This window comes from Nuphar pumila, chromosome 7 (genome assembly GCF_984573655.1).
Source record: "Nuphar pumila chromosome 7, dmNupPumi1.hap1.1, whole genome shotgun sequence".
NCBI classification, from domain to species: Eukaryota; Viridiplantae; Streptophyta; class Magnoliopsida; order Nymphaeales; family Nymphaeaceae; genus Nuphar; species Nuphar pumila.
Window position 1 is genome coordinate 124,828,013 of NC_143255.1, and position 16,672 is coordinate 124,844,684.

The following is a 16,672-nucleotide window of genomic DNA, read 5'->3' on the forward strand; positions in this document are numbered from 1 at the left end:
TATGTCAGCCGAACAAGTTTTTGAAGATGGGGTTTGGTCGACGTTACCCAGACTCCCCAAGACGTATACGCCGTACTCATAACACACAGCATTTAGTCATTTCTTCGTGGTAAATGGTACCCTGACCCAGAATACAACTAAAAAGACAAGTTTAAGAAAGTTATTTTCCTAATCACATAAAATCAATTGCATGAATAATATCCAAGGTGCCAATAACTAAGGTTAAAAGTCTGACTTTTTTTTCAGAGTAATATTCATGTATTTACGGGACTTGTTTTTTTTTTTTAGAATAGCGGCAGGGCCAAGAAATCACTTTTCCATTAGCCATTTGACTGTTTTATAGGAATTTTAAGACACCAAATGGTTAATTTTGTAAGACAAGCAAATGCAGTCAGACGGATTCAAGCCAGACTTCGACATTACTTTTCTTTATCTATTTAATGTGCGAAGGTAGAGCAACTGTTCCCCTACATGAATCAAACTACAACATATATATTTCAGCATCAAGACCAAAATGAACAGTCAGTTAAAGCGCACACCAAGACTTTCACCAAACCTAACAGCTCCAAGAGAGTTGCTTGTATACAGAAAATCCTTCACACGCAAGAAAGCATGCATAAGAACAAGAATGGGCAGAAGAAAAAGAGAGTTTCCACACAAGGGATGCCGATACTATGCACCCCCAGTTTGGTGCAGCATGGCATCTATTTCATCCCCATCCTCCATCTCAAGCTGCAATTTACAATGTGTGCAACCATCAATAACAGCCAAAATGGAGGTACAACTAGTATCTGCATAACAAAAAAAATTCCATAGGCAACTGCATAACAAAATTTTTTTCCATAGGCACATTTTCTCATATATGAACCTCCAAAACATAACCAAATACCGAGTATGTATTTGATAAACATAGCCCTTTCAACCAATGTTAACAGAGATACAGCTTGAAAAAATTTAGAAACCATAAACATAAGCAAAACTTGGAAAATGAAAATACCTCATCAGGGGTCTGTTCTCCACGCAACCTACGCCCATCAAACAAGAATGCAATGGAGTTGAAGTCCACAGATTGTCGGTCACAGTATGCATTCATGAGCTTCCGCAGCTGAGTGCTGCGCTTGATCCTGAAAAACACTTCATTCCCATCCTACAAAAATGAAAGTTTAGCAGGTTTAAAAGGGTTCCTGTCTCTTCAAATTTCTTTGGTGTTTAGCTTCACTGTTTTTCTAAATTAGGAATTGTATCGAACTAAGCAGGCAAAAAAAAAGGTTTGGTAGCAAAGCAGTTACAAATTTTAAAATTAAGATTATAGGATAAGTGTCAGTCGTTGGGACCTAAACGTATAGTATACGAAACATGAAGGCATGCCGTGACTATTTCCACAACCTATGTTACATAGGTACGAGAGTGTGTGCGAAAGGTATAACACAATTGATAGGTGGATATGTGTGTTTGTGTGCAAAAATGGACAATTATGCTATAATTTTGCAAAATACTCTATATATATGAAGTTATGGACCATCATTACAAACAATAGTCAACACATGTCAAAGTTAATATTTTACTAACAAAAAATAATAATCAAATATATAATTGACAGCAAAAACCAGAGTTACCGGAAGCTTATTAGGTAGGTGGAAAGCTCGCTTCCCGGAAACTCGCTTCGGAAACGCGATACTCCTCGCTTCCGAAACTTGATGAGAACCTCGATTCCCCCACGCTTCTCCTATGCTTTCCACACACTTCATTTATTCATCTTATATGTTCTCTTACTCAACTTTTCATGTTTTTTATGTGTTTTCTCTCACTCTTCTCACTTACTTCCATGTGCTTTCTCTAAATTGGTAATCATCATTTTTAGATTTTGTTAAAAATTTAATTCTTACACTAAAAAATCATGAAATTTAATATTAGTCACTTTTATTTTAGTTTTTATTTGTGTTTCATTATGATTCACATTCAATTATTATATATATATTTTTGTTCCTCGCTTCCCGCTTCCTATACATTTTAAAATGCATCGCTTCTCGCTTCCGCTACCCGTATCGTTTCCCGCTTCCGCTTCCTAGTCTGGCAACCTTGGTAAAAACTTGATGTATGGGTCAAGTTCGAAACTCATTTGACAGATACCCAGAAGTACTCATCACTAATATGGGTAGGACACCAGCACTGGGGCCTGGTAGAAGTACCCTTTTCTTTTTTCTGGATACATAAGCTGGGGTTAGGCATACCCTTACCGGTTTATTAACAAATAATTTACCTATCAAGACCATCATCCACCCCCATCCACCCCTAGAAGTCAATTCAAAGGCTCGTCTTTCCAGGATTTACAACTACCCAAGAGCAGCCAACTTTGCAAGATGTTGAGCTATATGATTAGAAGTACCCATGTTACAAAGGCATAAATTCATCAATCATCCAAAATAAGCAGGAAGTACCAGAGTTTCAAGGTCACAAGGGGTCAATACCACACATCAAAAAAATAATATATTGTATGAACTTTCAACATATTCTATCCCACCTTGGTTTTATCCAAGTTATGGTAGATTTGGCCTAACAATCACCGTTCATAGTAATCACTTCATTGGTACCATGAAAAGAAGAAAATCATGAGGCTGGCCACAATAAAACTTGTCATCTACAACCAAAGCAACCCAATTGTTGAAGCAAACAGCAAAGCAAGCGATTTAATAGCTGTGCAGCGCTACCTATGCCTAGTAAAACCTACATAAGGCAGGCAGGCAACGTCTTAATTGCATAAGTGACACCTATTCAAACAGCAACTGAAGATCAAGCTCAAAAAAACTCTCCAACAAGTTCTTTGTTCCACTTATTGAGATGGACCAGTAAGCCCCTAGCATAGGAAATGCTAAAATCTAATCATTACTCTCCACTCAAGGACACCTATTCAAAAATAGAAAGAAAAATCTTATCATGTATACAAAAGGAATCACGGGGAAGAAGATGTTCCTGACAGTTGGAGAAAACACTAATACCTGCTGCTTTCAAGTTAAAAGTCAACAATCCTTTAACAGGCACTCGCATGTGCTTTACACTCTCAAGCATAAGCCAAGATATTTCTCTGGCATGTAACTAAGCCATTATTGAGCAAGAAAATCAAATAGCATGCCCAAGCAGTCCTTCATGTGCCATACAATAGAAGCTCTATATCTCCAGTTCACAATTTGTTTATCAATTCATTATTCATATAACCTATGAGACAAGAATTTTTGATAAGTTTGCCACTAGATGGCACCCAAATTAACTAGAATTTTACTAATGAACCTAAAATTAGAAATATTTGTACTCGTGTAACATGCAAGAACCAAAGAAAACTCATGGACATGGTTTCCAACTTACAAATAAATCCATAAGGGTATTTTTGGAAAGCAAGAAAGTGAATGCACATATTTTCCACTGCATAATATTTTACTTCCAAACATGGGCATTTACTTTCCCACTACAACAGAAGAGAGGATAATATTCAAAGGGAAAATAAGGGTGCATTAAATTAGGGTTGACTAGGTAAGCATAAATTCTCAATGAAATGTGAATTCATGAGCTGCATAAGAAATGTAAACAGTTTCTTACATCAGCAGTTTCAATAAGTATCATTACCACCTGCATTTAGACTGTAAATTGACTTTCAAAAGGAAAGGTACATTCTTCATTCTTGTCATTAATTTTAGGAATTCAAGAAACTTGTGCAACATGTCCCAAAAAAAAATTTTGTGCCCCAGCCAGACTCTAAAGAATTCTCATTTACCAACACTGTATACAAGCACAGGACACCAATTCCCAGAAAAATATTTACCACCATAAACGCCTAATAAGATTTGGACAACTAACATATCCTTACCATTTTCTTTCCCTCGCTTCATTCTTTTCTATGCATTCTTCTCTACATTCACCTCCACCACGTTTCTTCCTCTTAGTAAATCTTCCACAACTTGCAGGTAAAATTTTAGATGTGTTTGTTCATCTTCAACCACACTAGCTCTAGGTATCGTTTTGTTGCCTATGAAAAAGAATTTTATTGCACTTTAATGCCCCTTCCCTCTCCCTTTTATTTGATTAATAAATGTGATGGAAGATAAGTTTATTAATACCCGTGTGATTGGTAGGAGCTGTCAGTGCATGTCCCATTGTGGTGGGACGTTGCAGGTTCAAAACCCAATGGTACGCTGAATAACTGGTGGGGGTCGGGCTAACCCCAGCTTGCCTTGCAAAAAAAAAGTTTATTAATGAAAGGTTTTGTATGTAATAGGAGTTGTGTTTTACATGTTAAATTGTGGCAATGCATAGTTCATCTATTGGACAAGATGAGTTTAACATTTTGGAATCCAATCATACCTTTGATCCAGATCCAAAGCATTTCTTGGCTTTAAATACAAAAATAAGATCAATTCCATCCTTAGTTACCGGAAGCTTCTTAGATAGGTGGGAAGCTCGCTTCCCGGAAACTCGCTTCGGAAGCGCGATATTCCTCGCTTCCGAAACTTGATGAGAACCTAATTCTCCCATGCTTCTCATATGCTTTTCACACGCTTCTTCTATTCTTCTTATATGTTCTCTTACTCAACTTTTCTTGTTTTATATGTGTTTTCTCTCACTTTTCTCACTCACTTCCATGTGCTTTCTCTAAATTGGTAGCTATTATGTTTAGACTTTGTTAAAAATTTAATTTTTAAACTAAAAAACATGAAATTTAATATTTTTCACTTTTATTTTAGTTTTTATTTGTGTTTCATTTTGATTCCCATTCAATTCTTATATACATATATATATTTTTTTATTCCTCGCTTACCGCTTCCTATACATTTTAAAATGCACCGCTTCTCGCTTCCGCTTCCTAGTCTGGCAACCTTGATTTAAACTGATCCAACCAGATGGTGTTGGACTCAGATATATGTTTTGACTTTTGATACATGCCTTCAGTAAAACAAAATATAGAATAAATCAAATCCAAACTTCTAGCTTTTCACATTTACCATATTGAATCTGTACACAGAATCTAGATCTGCCTCAAACTCCATAAACTTAGTTAGATCCCAATCTGAACTTGGATCAATGATTCAAGAAACTGGATCTAGACCAAAAACAAATGTCATCATCCCTAGTCCAACCCCACACTACTTTTTAAACCATCAACTTTTGTTTTGGTCCACAACAAGCATGAAAGATTGGATAACTTTAACTTTCATATAATACAAACAAGCATGAGAAATTAACAATGGAAACCCAGTTTTATGGTTCGCTTATATGGATTTCTTTCACATATGAAAATAAGTCTCTCTTACAATGCACTAAAAAACATGACAAAATGGGAAAAGAACTTCCAAAATCAAAGAGTCACTCCTTCCTATGTCACAGGGACACGCCATTTTAGCTTAGTGTCACCCATGACATGACCAGACATGTCGTACAACGTGATTATCCGTAGGACACGTCAATGACATGATTTTGACTGTCAGACACAGTCAAAGGTATTTTGACCACATCAAACAGGGTCAAAGACATTTTGACTGTCTCAAACACAGTTAAAATGGTATCCGTGGTCATTTTTTACCACTAAAAGTAATAAAAAAAACTATTTTTTTAACCAGTACGATATGCATGACACACTCATGCTCTCATACAATACAAGCATCACCATCCCCAGATTGTCATTATATAGAAGAGGAAGGGCCATCGACCTCTCATTCTCATCAATATGGGACTAAAGGTGTAGTTATGTACCCTCCCACTTTCTCAATTATCGCAAAAGGAGAGCTTGGTTCATAGGGAATAGCTTGGGAACAAATGGTTCATTAAAGTCAATTAATGCACAATTGGTGGGAGGTTGTAATCTTAAAAGAATATTAATTTTTTTATAGTGCTTTATATGTTGGGTTTGGTTAAGGCCCAAAAACTAATCAAGATCATCTAATTCTTTATTAAAAATTAGGCATTTTCTAAATTTAAGTTATGAATTTAATTATAATATATATATATGTGTGTGTGTGTGTGTGTGTGTCCTCGTGTCCAACTTTTATAATTTTTTGTGAATCCATATCACATATCCGAATCACGTATTCGTACCCATCCATGTCTTTGTGACATAGACTCTTTCATTAACTCATGCATGCATAAGATGAAGGTTCATATTCAACTCAGCACTCAACTGGTACTTTTGAGTGGAGAATCCCAAGCCTATCATCAACATGGATATGCATACCAAACCGAAGTGTGGCGACTCCCCGGGGGCAAGGGGTAAGACCACAGAGTTTTATGCTACCAGGACACCAACCGTAAGTAAGGCATATATCAAAAAACATGGATATGCATACCAAACCCATAATTGTGTTTCAACCAAGACTCTAAAGCATCACTTTTAAAATTTAACAATGTTTTACCTGAACAGGGTCCTTCAAGTTGATGCATGTCACATTCATTCAGCCCCTACTAACCTAATGAACTTGAGGCGTGCAATCATCAACAACCAAAAAACCATCAGTGGACAATATAATAAAAAACACGCAAGCCATTGGATTCCATGAAAGGCCCAAGGGCTATAAGTCCATTGCAACAAACAACAAATCAGTCCATAGTTTAAAAATTTGCCAGGTCAACCCAATGACTCGGTTGACTCAGTCCGGATCGTCCAGTTGCTGGGTCAAAAATGAGTACAAACTCATTTTTGTACAAAACTCGGCCGAGTCACCGAGTCATGGGCGAGTCATGCATATATATACATATATAATTACATATATTATATGAAATATAATATAAATATTATGTATATTATATATAAAAATATGGTTATACATATATTAATAAAATTATTCATTAAATATATTATAAAAAATATCATATAATGCATATTATATATAATATATTGATAAAATACTATAAAATATACATAGTATATACATATATTTATATATTTTATATAAAATATAAAGCTAACATGACCCGTCGAGTCACAGGTCACTCAAGGACGAGCCGAGTGACGCGTCAACGAGTCTTAAAACCATGATTCAGTCTTTACATGTACTCCCACGATCAATGCTACTTTTAGGTAGGGGTTGGCAACAAGCCAACCCATCAATTGACACCTAAGTCACATGGGTGCGGGTGCGGGTGCGGGAGCGGGAGCGGGTGCGGGTGCGGGGATTCGGCACTTCCAAAAAACCCGGGTGCGGGGGTGCAGCAAATTTTTTTTTTTTAAAAAAAAAAAAAAAAAAAAAATATATATATATATATATATATATATATATATATATATATATATATATATATATATATATATATATATATATATATAAAAGGGGTCCGGGTTCCCCCAACGCGGGTCCTGGGCAAGGCATATTTAAAAGTCGTCCCGCGTAATTACTCGGGCTTTAAAATCACCAGTCAATATTTTATTAGTTTTGACCTCTGTTTCCGTGACCGTACCGCCTCCAGCCATCTTTTCTACCTTTACATTTTTAGATTTCTTTATGACATATAATAAGATATTTGGAGATTTTGTGTTTTGCGCTTTTTCCTTCTGGAAGTGGAGGTGAGACTAGTTGGGGGCAATTAGTTAGTGCATCACGTGAAGGAACTTTGGTTGGAGTCCCCAACCCTGGTTGGGTGCAACACTCGAGACATGTAAAGGGTTAGTGTGATGTGATTTGAAGTAATAAGGGGCAGCAGCATTAGCTTTGCTAATTTGTCCCAAAGGCCGAATGTTGGAAGCAGCAAAGGATGAAAGGGGGAGATTGGTTGCGCATCAGAGACCGGGGCAGTAGTAGTGCAGGCATAGCAGGGAGCTTTGCAGGCGCAGCAGCAGCCTTTGCCGTGAATGATTCCGGTGAAGAGAGGGAAGGTATTAGTCCGGCGCCTCAAAAGCTGTCTCGCACCGATGCGTTCCCCTTTAGGATGCCTCCCTTCTCCCGTTGTAACAACATCCCCACCTTTTATAACAGTGAGGGCAGGTCGAGCGATTTATACGATGTCCCTGTGGTGCAGTTGCAGCAGGAGCGACTGCAACAAGGACTCTGCAACCTTTTCCTATTGCCTTCAAATCCCCAGGTATCAACTCTAAAACAACACCCCTTCCAAAACACCCTTTGCATTTTTCCGGCACCTCTGATTTGTCCAAAGAATCACCCTTGTACCATTTCATAGGGCAAAATTTAAAAAAAAAAATAAAAAAGATGTATCAAAATGAGCCTGGGTGTGTTGACCGCACCCAGGGTCGTGTTGACCGCACCCGGTGCCGCACGCGCACCCGCGTCGAGTCGCGTCGACGCGGGTGCGGCATCTGTTTTGTCGAGTCCCTGTGACATAGATTGACACCCAACTCGATCCGGACCAGCACGTAACTGAACCCATTTGGGCCATGTCGACATGGCTACAGCTGCTTGTTAGACGTGTCTAACAAGAGCACGCGAGTTGAAAAGAAAAGGAAGCTCTGCTATTCTTAATCAAAACTAACAACTCATGGCCTAAGTCACAGGGACTCGGCAAAGCAGGTGCCGCACCCACGTCGACGCGATGCGGGTGCGGCACCCGGTGCGGTCAACACAACCCTGGGTGCGGTCAATGCACCCAGGGTCGTTTTCGTCCAATTTTTTAACATAAAAAAAAATTTGTTGCCCGATCAAAAGGGGTTGTGATTGCCCTAATCCTCCTCTCCCGTGCAGCTCCGCTCACTCGCCTCCTCCTCTCCCTCGTCGCAGGTACCCTCTCACTCTCTCTCTTGTTGGGTCGGCAGGGAAGGGGCCGAGCCCCCCTCCCTGCTCCCTCTGAGGGGTCGAGCCCCTCCCTGTTTTCGGCAGGGGAGGGGCCGAGCCCCCCACCCTGCTCCCTCTGATTTCAGGGGAGGGGTCGAGCCCCTCCCTGTTTTTGGCAGGGGAGGGGACGAGCCCCCCACCTCTCTCTCTCTCTCTCTCTCTCTCTCTCTCTCTCTCTATATATATATATATATATATATATATATATATATATATATATATATATATTTATTTATTTTCTGCCGCAACCCCGTACCCAAGGTTTTTGAAAGTGCCGCACCCCCGCACCAGCACCCATGTGACATAGCTCATGGCTTTTACTCAACTATACACATAGAAACAACACTACTATAACTTTTAATATTCAATATAAGCTCCATTAAATTTAACTTGACATACGTCTAGCAACCGACTAACAGCAACAACCAATGCTTGCTAAGGCGAAGAGATTCCCTTAACATAGATACATTTCACATCTTGTAACAAACATCTCTTTATCTAAGGGTCTTATATGAACATAAAGGATGGCAATTCAACATCTCTTTATGTAAGGGTGTTATACGAACATAAAGGATGGCAATTCTACAATCTGAGATATAGAAATAAGATTATACTTGTAATTTTCAATTCTTTTTTTCACCATTGATTACTCAATTATTTAACAAGCACAAATTTCACATTTATATGTCCAAAAATTCTTTCACAAAACAAACCATCCTTCTCAAGTTTTTGTAAATTAAAGTATAGGGTTTTGTCATCTCTCCATTGGATAGAATTTTGTTGTCCCAAGCACATATTTGTTTAGGAGAAGAAACTGATAAGATCAAAATTCTTTGATGATTATATGGGTCAATCATAGGGAACATGTTAAGAACAAAGATTCATGAGAACTAGCTCCCCATTCTATGTATGTGATTGATGTGCTTTTACCATCTCCTTTATCCTTGATAAGAAAATAGAGAAACAAACTTATCCACATTACTTAATACATGATTGATTGCACCAAAATCCATGTATCAGCCACCTTCAATGCCATAAATATTCAAGTGAGCGAGTAATAAAGCAAGAGTTGCATGAATCAATGGAGATGAGACACTAGCTGCACATAATGATGGATTACTTTGCTATTCACTAAATGCAAACGCTTGATGTTTTCAATTTATGTTAGCACATGTCCTTCATTTGGTCCCTTAAACCTTATATGAAGGATGAATCTCTGAATATTGGCAAAATTAGGAGGTAGAGGTAAGTTCCACATGAAGGATTATAACAATCAAAGTCCACCCTCAGTTTTTTCTTCCTCATCCTCTATCTGAACTGCCACACCCATGCACAAAAATCGATAACCAATAATTCATGACTATTTGATGACTCGGAATTGTCAAAGACAAATAGTCATCAACTCATGATGAAGGTATTAGTGTGGGTCGGATCTGGGTTTGGATCCAGGATCCCATGTTACCAATGTTGTTTATTGTTCCTTATTTTGTCTTAAATGCCCCCCATTAGTATTCTTTTGTAACATATGTAAACAGGGGTATTTCTGGTATGTAACTTATTAGAGAAGTTAATATAAAAGGAATAGCAAGAGGCACGATTTCCCTGATTGGGAATCATGTGCATTCAGCCCTTTCTTGCTGCTGTCTTCTCTCTCTTTCTACAAGAAACTCAAAACCCTAAATCTAACATGGTATCAGAGTCATGATCCAGAACTGGTAAGTCTTTGTGACCTTCAAGATCTGATTTCTCTCTCTAGGTAATCATATATTCCTTCTCATCCTTTTCTTCTTCCTCACGTTTTCTCCAAATCTGCCCTTTTCTTCAAATATGTGTTTCTTGCTTCTCTATTATTCTTGATTCATTTTATTAACCTTGATTCCCATAAAGCTTGCTTGTGTTTCTTCCTTAAAAACTTTTGGGTCGCGTTTTTTCTCAAAGCGTGTTTTAGGTCATATTCTTTATCGATTAAAATCATTCAATCCTTTCTTCTATCTTTTGTCTCTCTCATTTTCCTCTTGATCTTCTTGAATGATCTCATGCTTGCTTGATTGAATCGGTCATTTCCTTTTTATATCACATGATTCTCTTGATATATATTTGTGGTGCCATAGAAACCCAAGATTGATGATGATATGTGCGTTTGTTGAAAATATTTCTACTGATCATTGGTAATCGTTGGGTTTTGTTTTAACCTGATCTGCAAAAAAAAAAACAATTATCATTTTCTGGCTCTGTGGTTTGTCGTGTGATATTGTCTTTTCTCATTTATCCTTCATGGATTCAAATTCCTCCCAAGGGTCCATTTTTACCAATTTTATCAGTCAATTGATCTCTGAAAAATTGAACAATTCCAACTTTTTTACCTGGAAGAGGCAAATTATCCTTTCATCAGTAGTCAGGATCTTGTTGGTCACCTAGATGGATCAATGTTTGCTCCACCTGAATTTCTTGTGCAGAAAGTTAAGGATGACAAAGGGGCTATCACTGCAACCAGAATAGTTCACAATCCAAATTATACCAACTAGATGAAGAAGGATCGGGCTTTAATAGCATATACGTTCATGTGGACAGCCAACTTAGAAACAAATTTCAGGATAAGGCTTCTATATGTCGCTTTGTTGGATATGTTGATGACTACAAGGGTTATAGATGCTACGATCCTAAGTCAGAAAAGATCAAAATCTCCAGAAACGTTATATTTGACGAGTGTAATCTTTCTACTGATATGTGCAGCAATCATGTTTTACAGGACAACACTAATGTTGAAGTATATCAACCCTGGTTGGATAATGGTTTATTTTCAGCAATGAATAACGAAATGCAGCAGCCGAATTTCAATTTTGACCAAGTTCATGACAATGGATTAGAGAATGAAGCCCCTGGAGTTAACATAGAAGCTGATTTTGACAATGTACAAGTAAACTCAGGAAAATTTAAAGAAGGATGTGTACACAAGGAGCAGAAAGGATCAACATCAGTCTACGCCGAGTGACCAACAGCCACAATTAGATCATGGGAGTCAACTTGAGCCAATAAGAAAAGTCAAACAGGGTGAGACATCCGATCAAAAGATGGGTGAGTTATGAAAACTTCAGCACAGATTTCCATTTTTTTCTCACTCAGATTGAAAGGCAGCAGAAACCCAGAACATTTAAGCACACAGTGCAATCCAATAGATGGATAGATGCCATGAATGAAGAAATGGAGGCCTTATAAGAATGTCAGACTTAAGAGATAGTGAAAAGACCACATGATAAGAATGTAGTTGACTCGAAGTGGGTGTATAAAATAAAATACAAACCTGATGGTACCATTGAGAGATACAAAGTCAGACTGGTAGCAAAAGGATTGACGCAGGAATATAGACATGATTATGATGAGACCTTTAGCCATGTTAAAATAGGTATCAATCAAACTATTTTGTCCTTAGCGATTGATCATGGATGGAAATTAAGTCAAGCATTTTTACATGGGCATCTTAAAGAAGAAATTTATATGGAGCAACCACCAGGATATAGTGAGAACGATCTGAGGGCTTATGTTTGCAAGTTAAAGAGAGTCATTTATGGGTTGAAACAAGCTTCGAGATCTTGGTTTGAAAGTTTTTCTCTTGCGATCCAAGTTTATGGTTTTCTTCATTCTCCACTAGATCATTCACTCTTTATTTACAAATGTAACAATTTTATTACTCTACTTATTTACGTTGGATATTTTCTTGGTATAGAGGTAGATCGAAAGGATGATTCACTTATTCTTACACAACATAAATACATGATGAATCTTCTTGATAAGATAAGGATAAGGGGATGTAAATTGGCTGCAACACCAGTTCTTATTCACCAAAGATTGAGTGCTAGTGAAGGAGAAATGTACTATGATCCAACCAGGTTGAAAAGTGTAGTTGGCATGTTGCAGTATCTCACATTTACTCGTCTGGATATTGTGTTAGTTGTCAATCAAGTGTCTCAATTCATGCATTAGCCTAGGCTGCCATACATGGAGGCTGTGAAAAGAATCCTAGGATATTTAAAGGGGGCTGCAGGAGATGGTCATTTTTACAGAAAAAGGATGAGGATATGATGTTGATTATGGCATATTCAGATGTTGACTGGGCTCGTGGTCCTGATGAAAGAAGATTTGTGTCAGGATACTGTGTTTTTATTGAGAGAAATCTTGTCTCATAGAGTAGTCGGAAGCAGAAGGCTGCAGCAAGGTCCAGTACAAAAGCAAAATATAGTTCTATGGTTGCTGTTACGGTTGAATTGACTTAGATCAGAAACCTGTTATATGATTTAGGAGAAATTGTACACAAATCCTCATTATTATGTGACAATCAAGGGGCTACCAATATTTTGCTAAATCCTATTCAACATGCTAAAACGAAACATATTGAAATTGATCAACATTTCATTCTTTAGAAAGTCAAAGATCAAGAGATAAAAGACAAGATATGTGCAGACCGAAGAAGTGACTGATTTGTTTACCAAGGGCCTCGCGAAGCGCAGATTTTAGTATTTGAGAGGCAAGTTATCTATGGTTAATAACCATGTTCAACTTGAGGGAGGCTATTAGCGTGGGTCGGATCTGGGGTTGGATCCAGGATCCATATTATCAATGTTGTTTATCATTCTTTCTTTTGTCTTAAATTCCCCCCAATAGTATTCTTTTGTATCATATATCATTTATGGTATGTAACTTATTAGAGCAGTTAATATAAAATAGAAAGAGGCATGATTTCCCTGATTGGGAATCGTGTGCATTCAGCCCTTACTTGCTGCTGTCTTCTCTCTCTTTCTGCAGGAAACTCAGGAACCCTAAATCTAACAGAAGGACCATTTATCATAACTCCTTCAATGCGAGTTGTGAGACCCACCCAGTAACCATAGTACAAAAAACTTGTACTTGAGGCCAAGTCCTCAAAAAGGTCGCCACTTTTTCCTGCTAAAAAACAAGACAGCCAACAACAACCAGCTGGTCCTTAACTACGATGATCTAGTTCATGTATGTCTAGGACTTGAGTGAATACTGAACTCACTTTGAAATTGATTCGAACCAACTCGATTCCATCTGAATTTTCACCATTTTTTAACCAATCTTAGCAGCATTTTCCGGGATCACCATACATACACAAACAAATAAACCAGGAAAGGAATAAGGTCAATAGCGTGTCACCTAGGATTTAGATATACCAGGCCTAAGCCCCCCAAAGCTACAAAACAGAAGTCACATCCGTCTTCGATTCAGTGAATACAAGACGTGCTAAATACCCCTAAAAACAGTGCAAGGAGAAGATACACGTATATAACGCAAAAATCAAAACTATAGACACTCGGATTGGCACCGCAACAAAACCAGCGTGTTTCCTTGTCTAAGGAATATTCACGGGGAAAACACACTTTTTGTACGGAAGATCGATAAAAAAAAGAAAGAAAAACAGACATGCCGATAGCACCACAAACACAACCAGATTGAAACCGCATCAAGTAAACCCAAAAAATCCGCATGATTCCTTCTTTCCCAATACGGCGTAGTAAAAAACCATCACACTCAAGCGATGAGACTCAATATACAAACAATAGTGAAAAAAAAACAAGAACCGATCGAAAGAGACCTCTGATTATCAAGTATTCATCAAAGAAGACGGTCGATGAGCGTATAAAAGAGGTAGTAAGGATCGCTGGACGAATAATAGGAGACGAACCTGGCCCTTCACTTTGAGATTGATATGGGCCGATTGATCCACCGGCTTCTTGTCTTCCTCCTGAGTTACGGCCGTTCCAGACATGGCGGAAACCCTAGATTTCTCTTCCTACCTGCCTTCTGAGAAAGAGAAAGAGCTTCTCCAACAAGAGAACGGAAGAACAAATCGAGAGAGAGAGAGGAAAACGAGTGGTCCCTAAAGAATAAACAGGATTTGAATTTTAGAGCGAATCCGCCCGGGGAACGACGCGCTTTCCTGCCATCGCTTTCATCTGACGGCCGAGCTTCGGAGGTACGGATCGTGTGGTTGTGAAGGCGTCTCAGAAAATTATTCTGTGAGGGCGTTAGGGATAGGAATAGGATTCATAGTTTCCTGAGAAAGTATTTAGGCTGTGTTTGGGAGGATGGCATCGGAGGGAATGAGAGGGTTCATGCAGTTGCAGGCAGTTAAGCATTCACAATGTATTTGCCTGCTGTTTGGAAGAATGGATTTGAGGGATACGTAAGAATTGGCTAGGAATCAGGAGTTCCCAAATCCCTGATTTCATTAGTTTCAACTCCTTTTTTAATGAGGATGTATTTACATCTCATTCAAAAAGGATTGCGACGTAGTTTCGATGTGCAAGTGTCACATGTCCACATGAACACAATATGCCCCAACTCCTTTAATTGAGTTCCTAGTGCTTCCAAACAAAAATTAGAATCCACATTTTCCTCCAAAACCAATTCCCTTGAATTCCAGTAATTTTGCTTTCCTCAACTTCATTCATAACCTTCCAAATACCTCCTCCCAAACACAGCCTTATTGCGCAAGGGAGATTTACTTGAAAAATAGTTCCTGGCCAAGTACGGTAAGGATCCTTGGAAGAAAAGGAAAGAAATTTCCTTAGGGGGTATTTGCTTCAGCCCCTTTCATACGGAAGAGGCCCCCTTTCTTATGAAAGGTGTGCTCTCACCCACCAAGTCCAAGTTTGAAACAAACGCCCATGTGAGAAGAATGGAGTGGGGTGTCACATATTTAATGTGGTTAAACTCTTTTTCATGTCAAAACTGGATCCCCCCCCGCGCCTGTGGATCAAGTTTCCCTCATGAGGGCCCTTTGGGATAGTGCTGGTAAACGAGCCAATCGAACCAAACAGGGCATGTTCGGGCTCAACTCATGTTCGTGTTTAGCCGAGACAAACACGAGCTGGTTCTTGTAAAAACATTTCATGTTATTTATACATAAAATATTTTTTTAATATATTACACTCAAAATATATATATTTTATATATTACACTTAATAGTTCATGTTTTATGCACATATTTTTCATGCGTACTTCTCTTTGTATATATGTTTTATGCATTCTTTTTGTATATATTATTGTACTTACAATATATATTATACACAAAAGTATGTATATATACTTTTTATCTATACAAGCTCTCTCAAGCAGAGTTGAGCCAAAACACCCTCTGTTTGAGTTTGACTTATTTAAGCAAAACAAGCTGCTCATGGCTCGGCTCACCAGCTAAACTAACCAAACCAAGACTGAGTCATGAGTTGCTTGATTCATTTATCAGCCCTACTTTTGGAGGAAAGGTGCATTCGGCATGTGACAACTAACAACCGCCTTCATACACTTTTGTGAGGCTGGTAAATGATGTGTTCAAACCCCCGCTTGTGCTTGTGATGAGCTCGAACTAAGCTTGAGCTCATGACAAACCCAAACTAAAATGAACAAGTGATTAGGTTGTTTTTGCAATTGTTACTGTTGTTTTATTTATATACCATATCGCTCAAGGAAGCTTCTCTAACGGTATGCTAAAGCTAAAAGTGATAAGATTTGAACTCCAGACCTATTGAGTTGAGATCCGACCACTTCATTACAGAGGGGTGGGGTTTGAGAAATAGGATGTAAACTCATAAACCAAATGCTGGAAAGTCGAACACTTATTCTAAAACATATTTATTATTATATTAGTCTGTACGAGCTGAGCATTTGTTATTTGTGAATTTTTTGCTAAGCTTATTTTATGAGTTCCAGCGGCTCATCTCATTTACAGCCTGAACACTTTGGCCTAATTTTGATATTATAGAATGATTGTGATCCAGCTCATATTTAAGATCTAAACATTTTAATATGCAATCAATATAAGGTCTGTTTTTTTAATCCTCTTCATAAATTCATAATCAGTATTTGTGGATCCTTCATAACAGATCCAAGTA

The 16,672-nt window shown here is 38.1% G+C and overlaps 1 protein-coding gene across 1 annotated transcript; it reads right to left on the reverse strand.

Annotated features, from left to right (window-relative positions):
• Positions 1-415: 415 nt before the first annotated feature.
• Positions 416-14,627, reverse strand: LOC149833342 (small ubiquitin-related modifier 2). Its single transcript, XM_090015058.1, has 3 exons — positions 14,464-14,627; positions 998-1,147; positions 416-732 (listed from the first exon to the last, which is right to left on the reverse strand). The coding sequence occupies exons 1-3, from the start codon at positions 14,545-14,547 to the stop codon at positions 673-675; spliced, it is 294 nt and encodes a 97-aa protein (XP_089871184.1). The 5' UTR covers positions 14,548-14,627; the 3' UTR covers positions 416-672.
• Between the last annotated feature and the right edge of the window lie 2,045 nt (positions 14,628-16,672).

Coding starts and splice junctions, on each gene's coding strand:
- LOC149833342 (XM_090015058.1), bottom strand. CDS start 14,547: ATGTCTGGAACGGCCGTAACTCAGGAGGAAGACAAGAAGCCGGTGGAT. Junction 1,148..14,463: donor ATCTCAAAGTGAAGGGCCAG/GTTCGTCTCCTA, acceptor TCATTTTTGTAG/GATGGGAATGAAGTGTTTTT. Junction 733..997: donor GAGAACAGACCCCTGATGAG/GTATTTTCATTT, acceptor TGTAAATTGCAG/CTTGAGATGGAGGATGGGGA.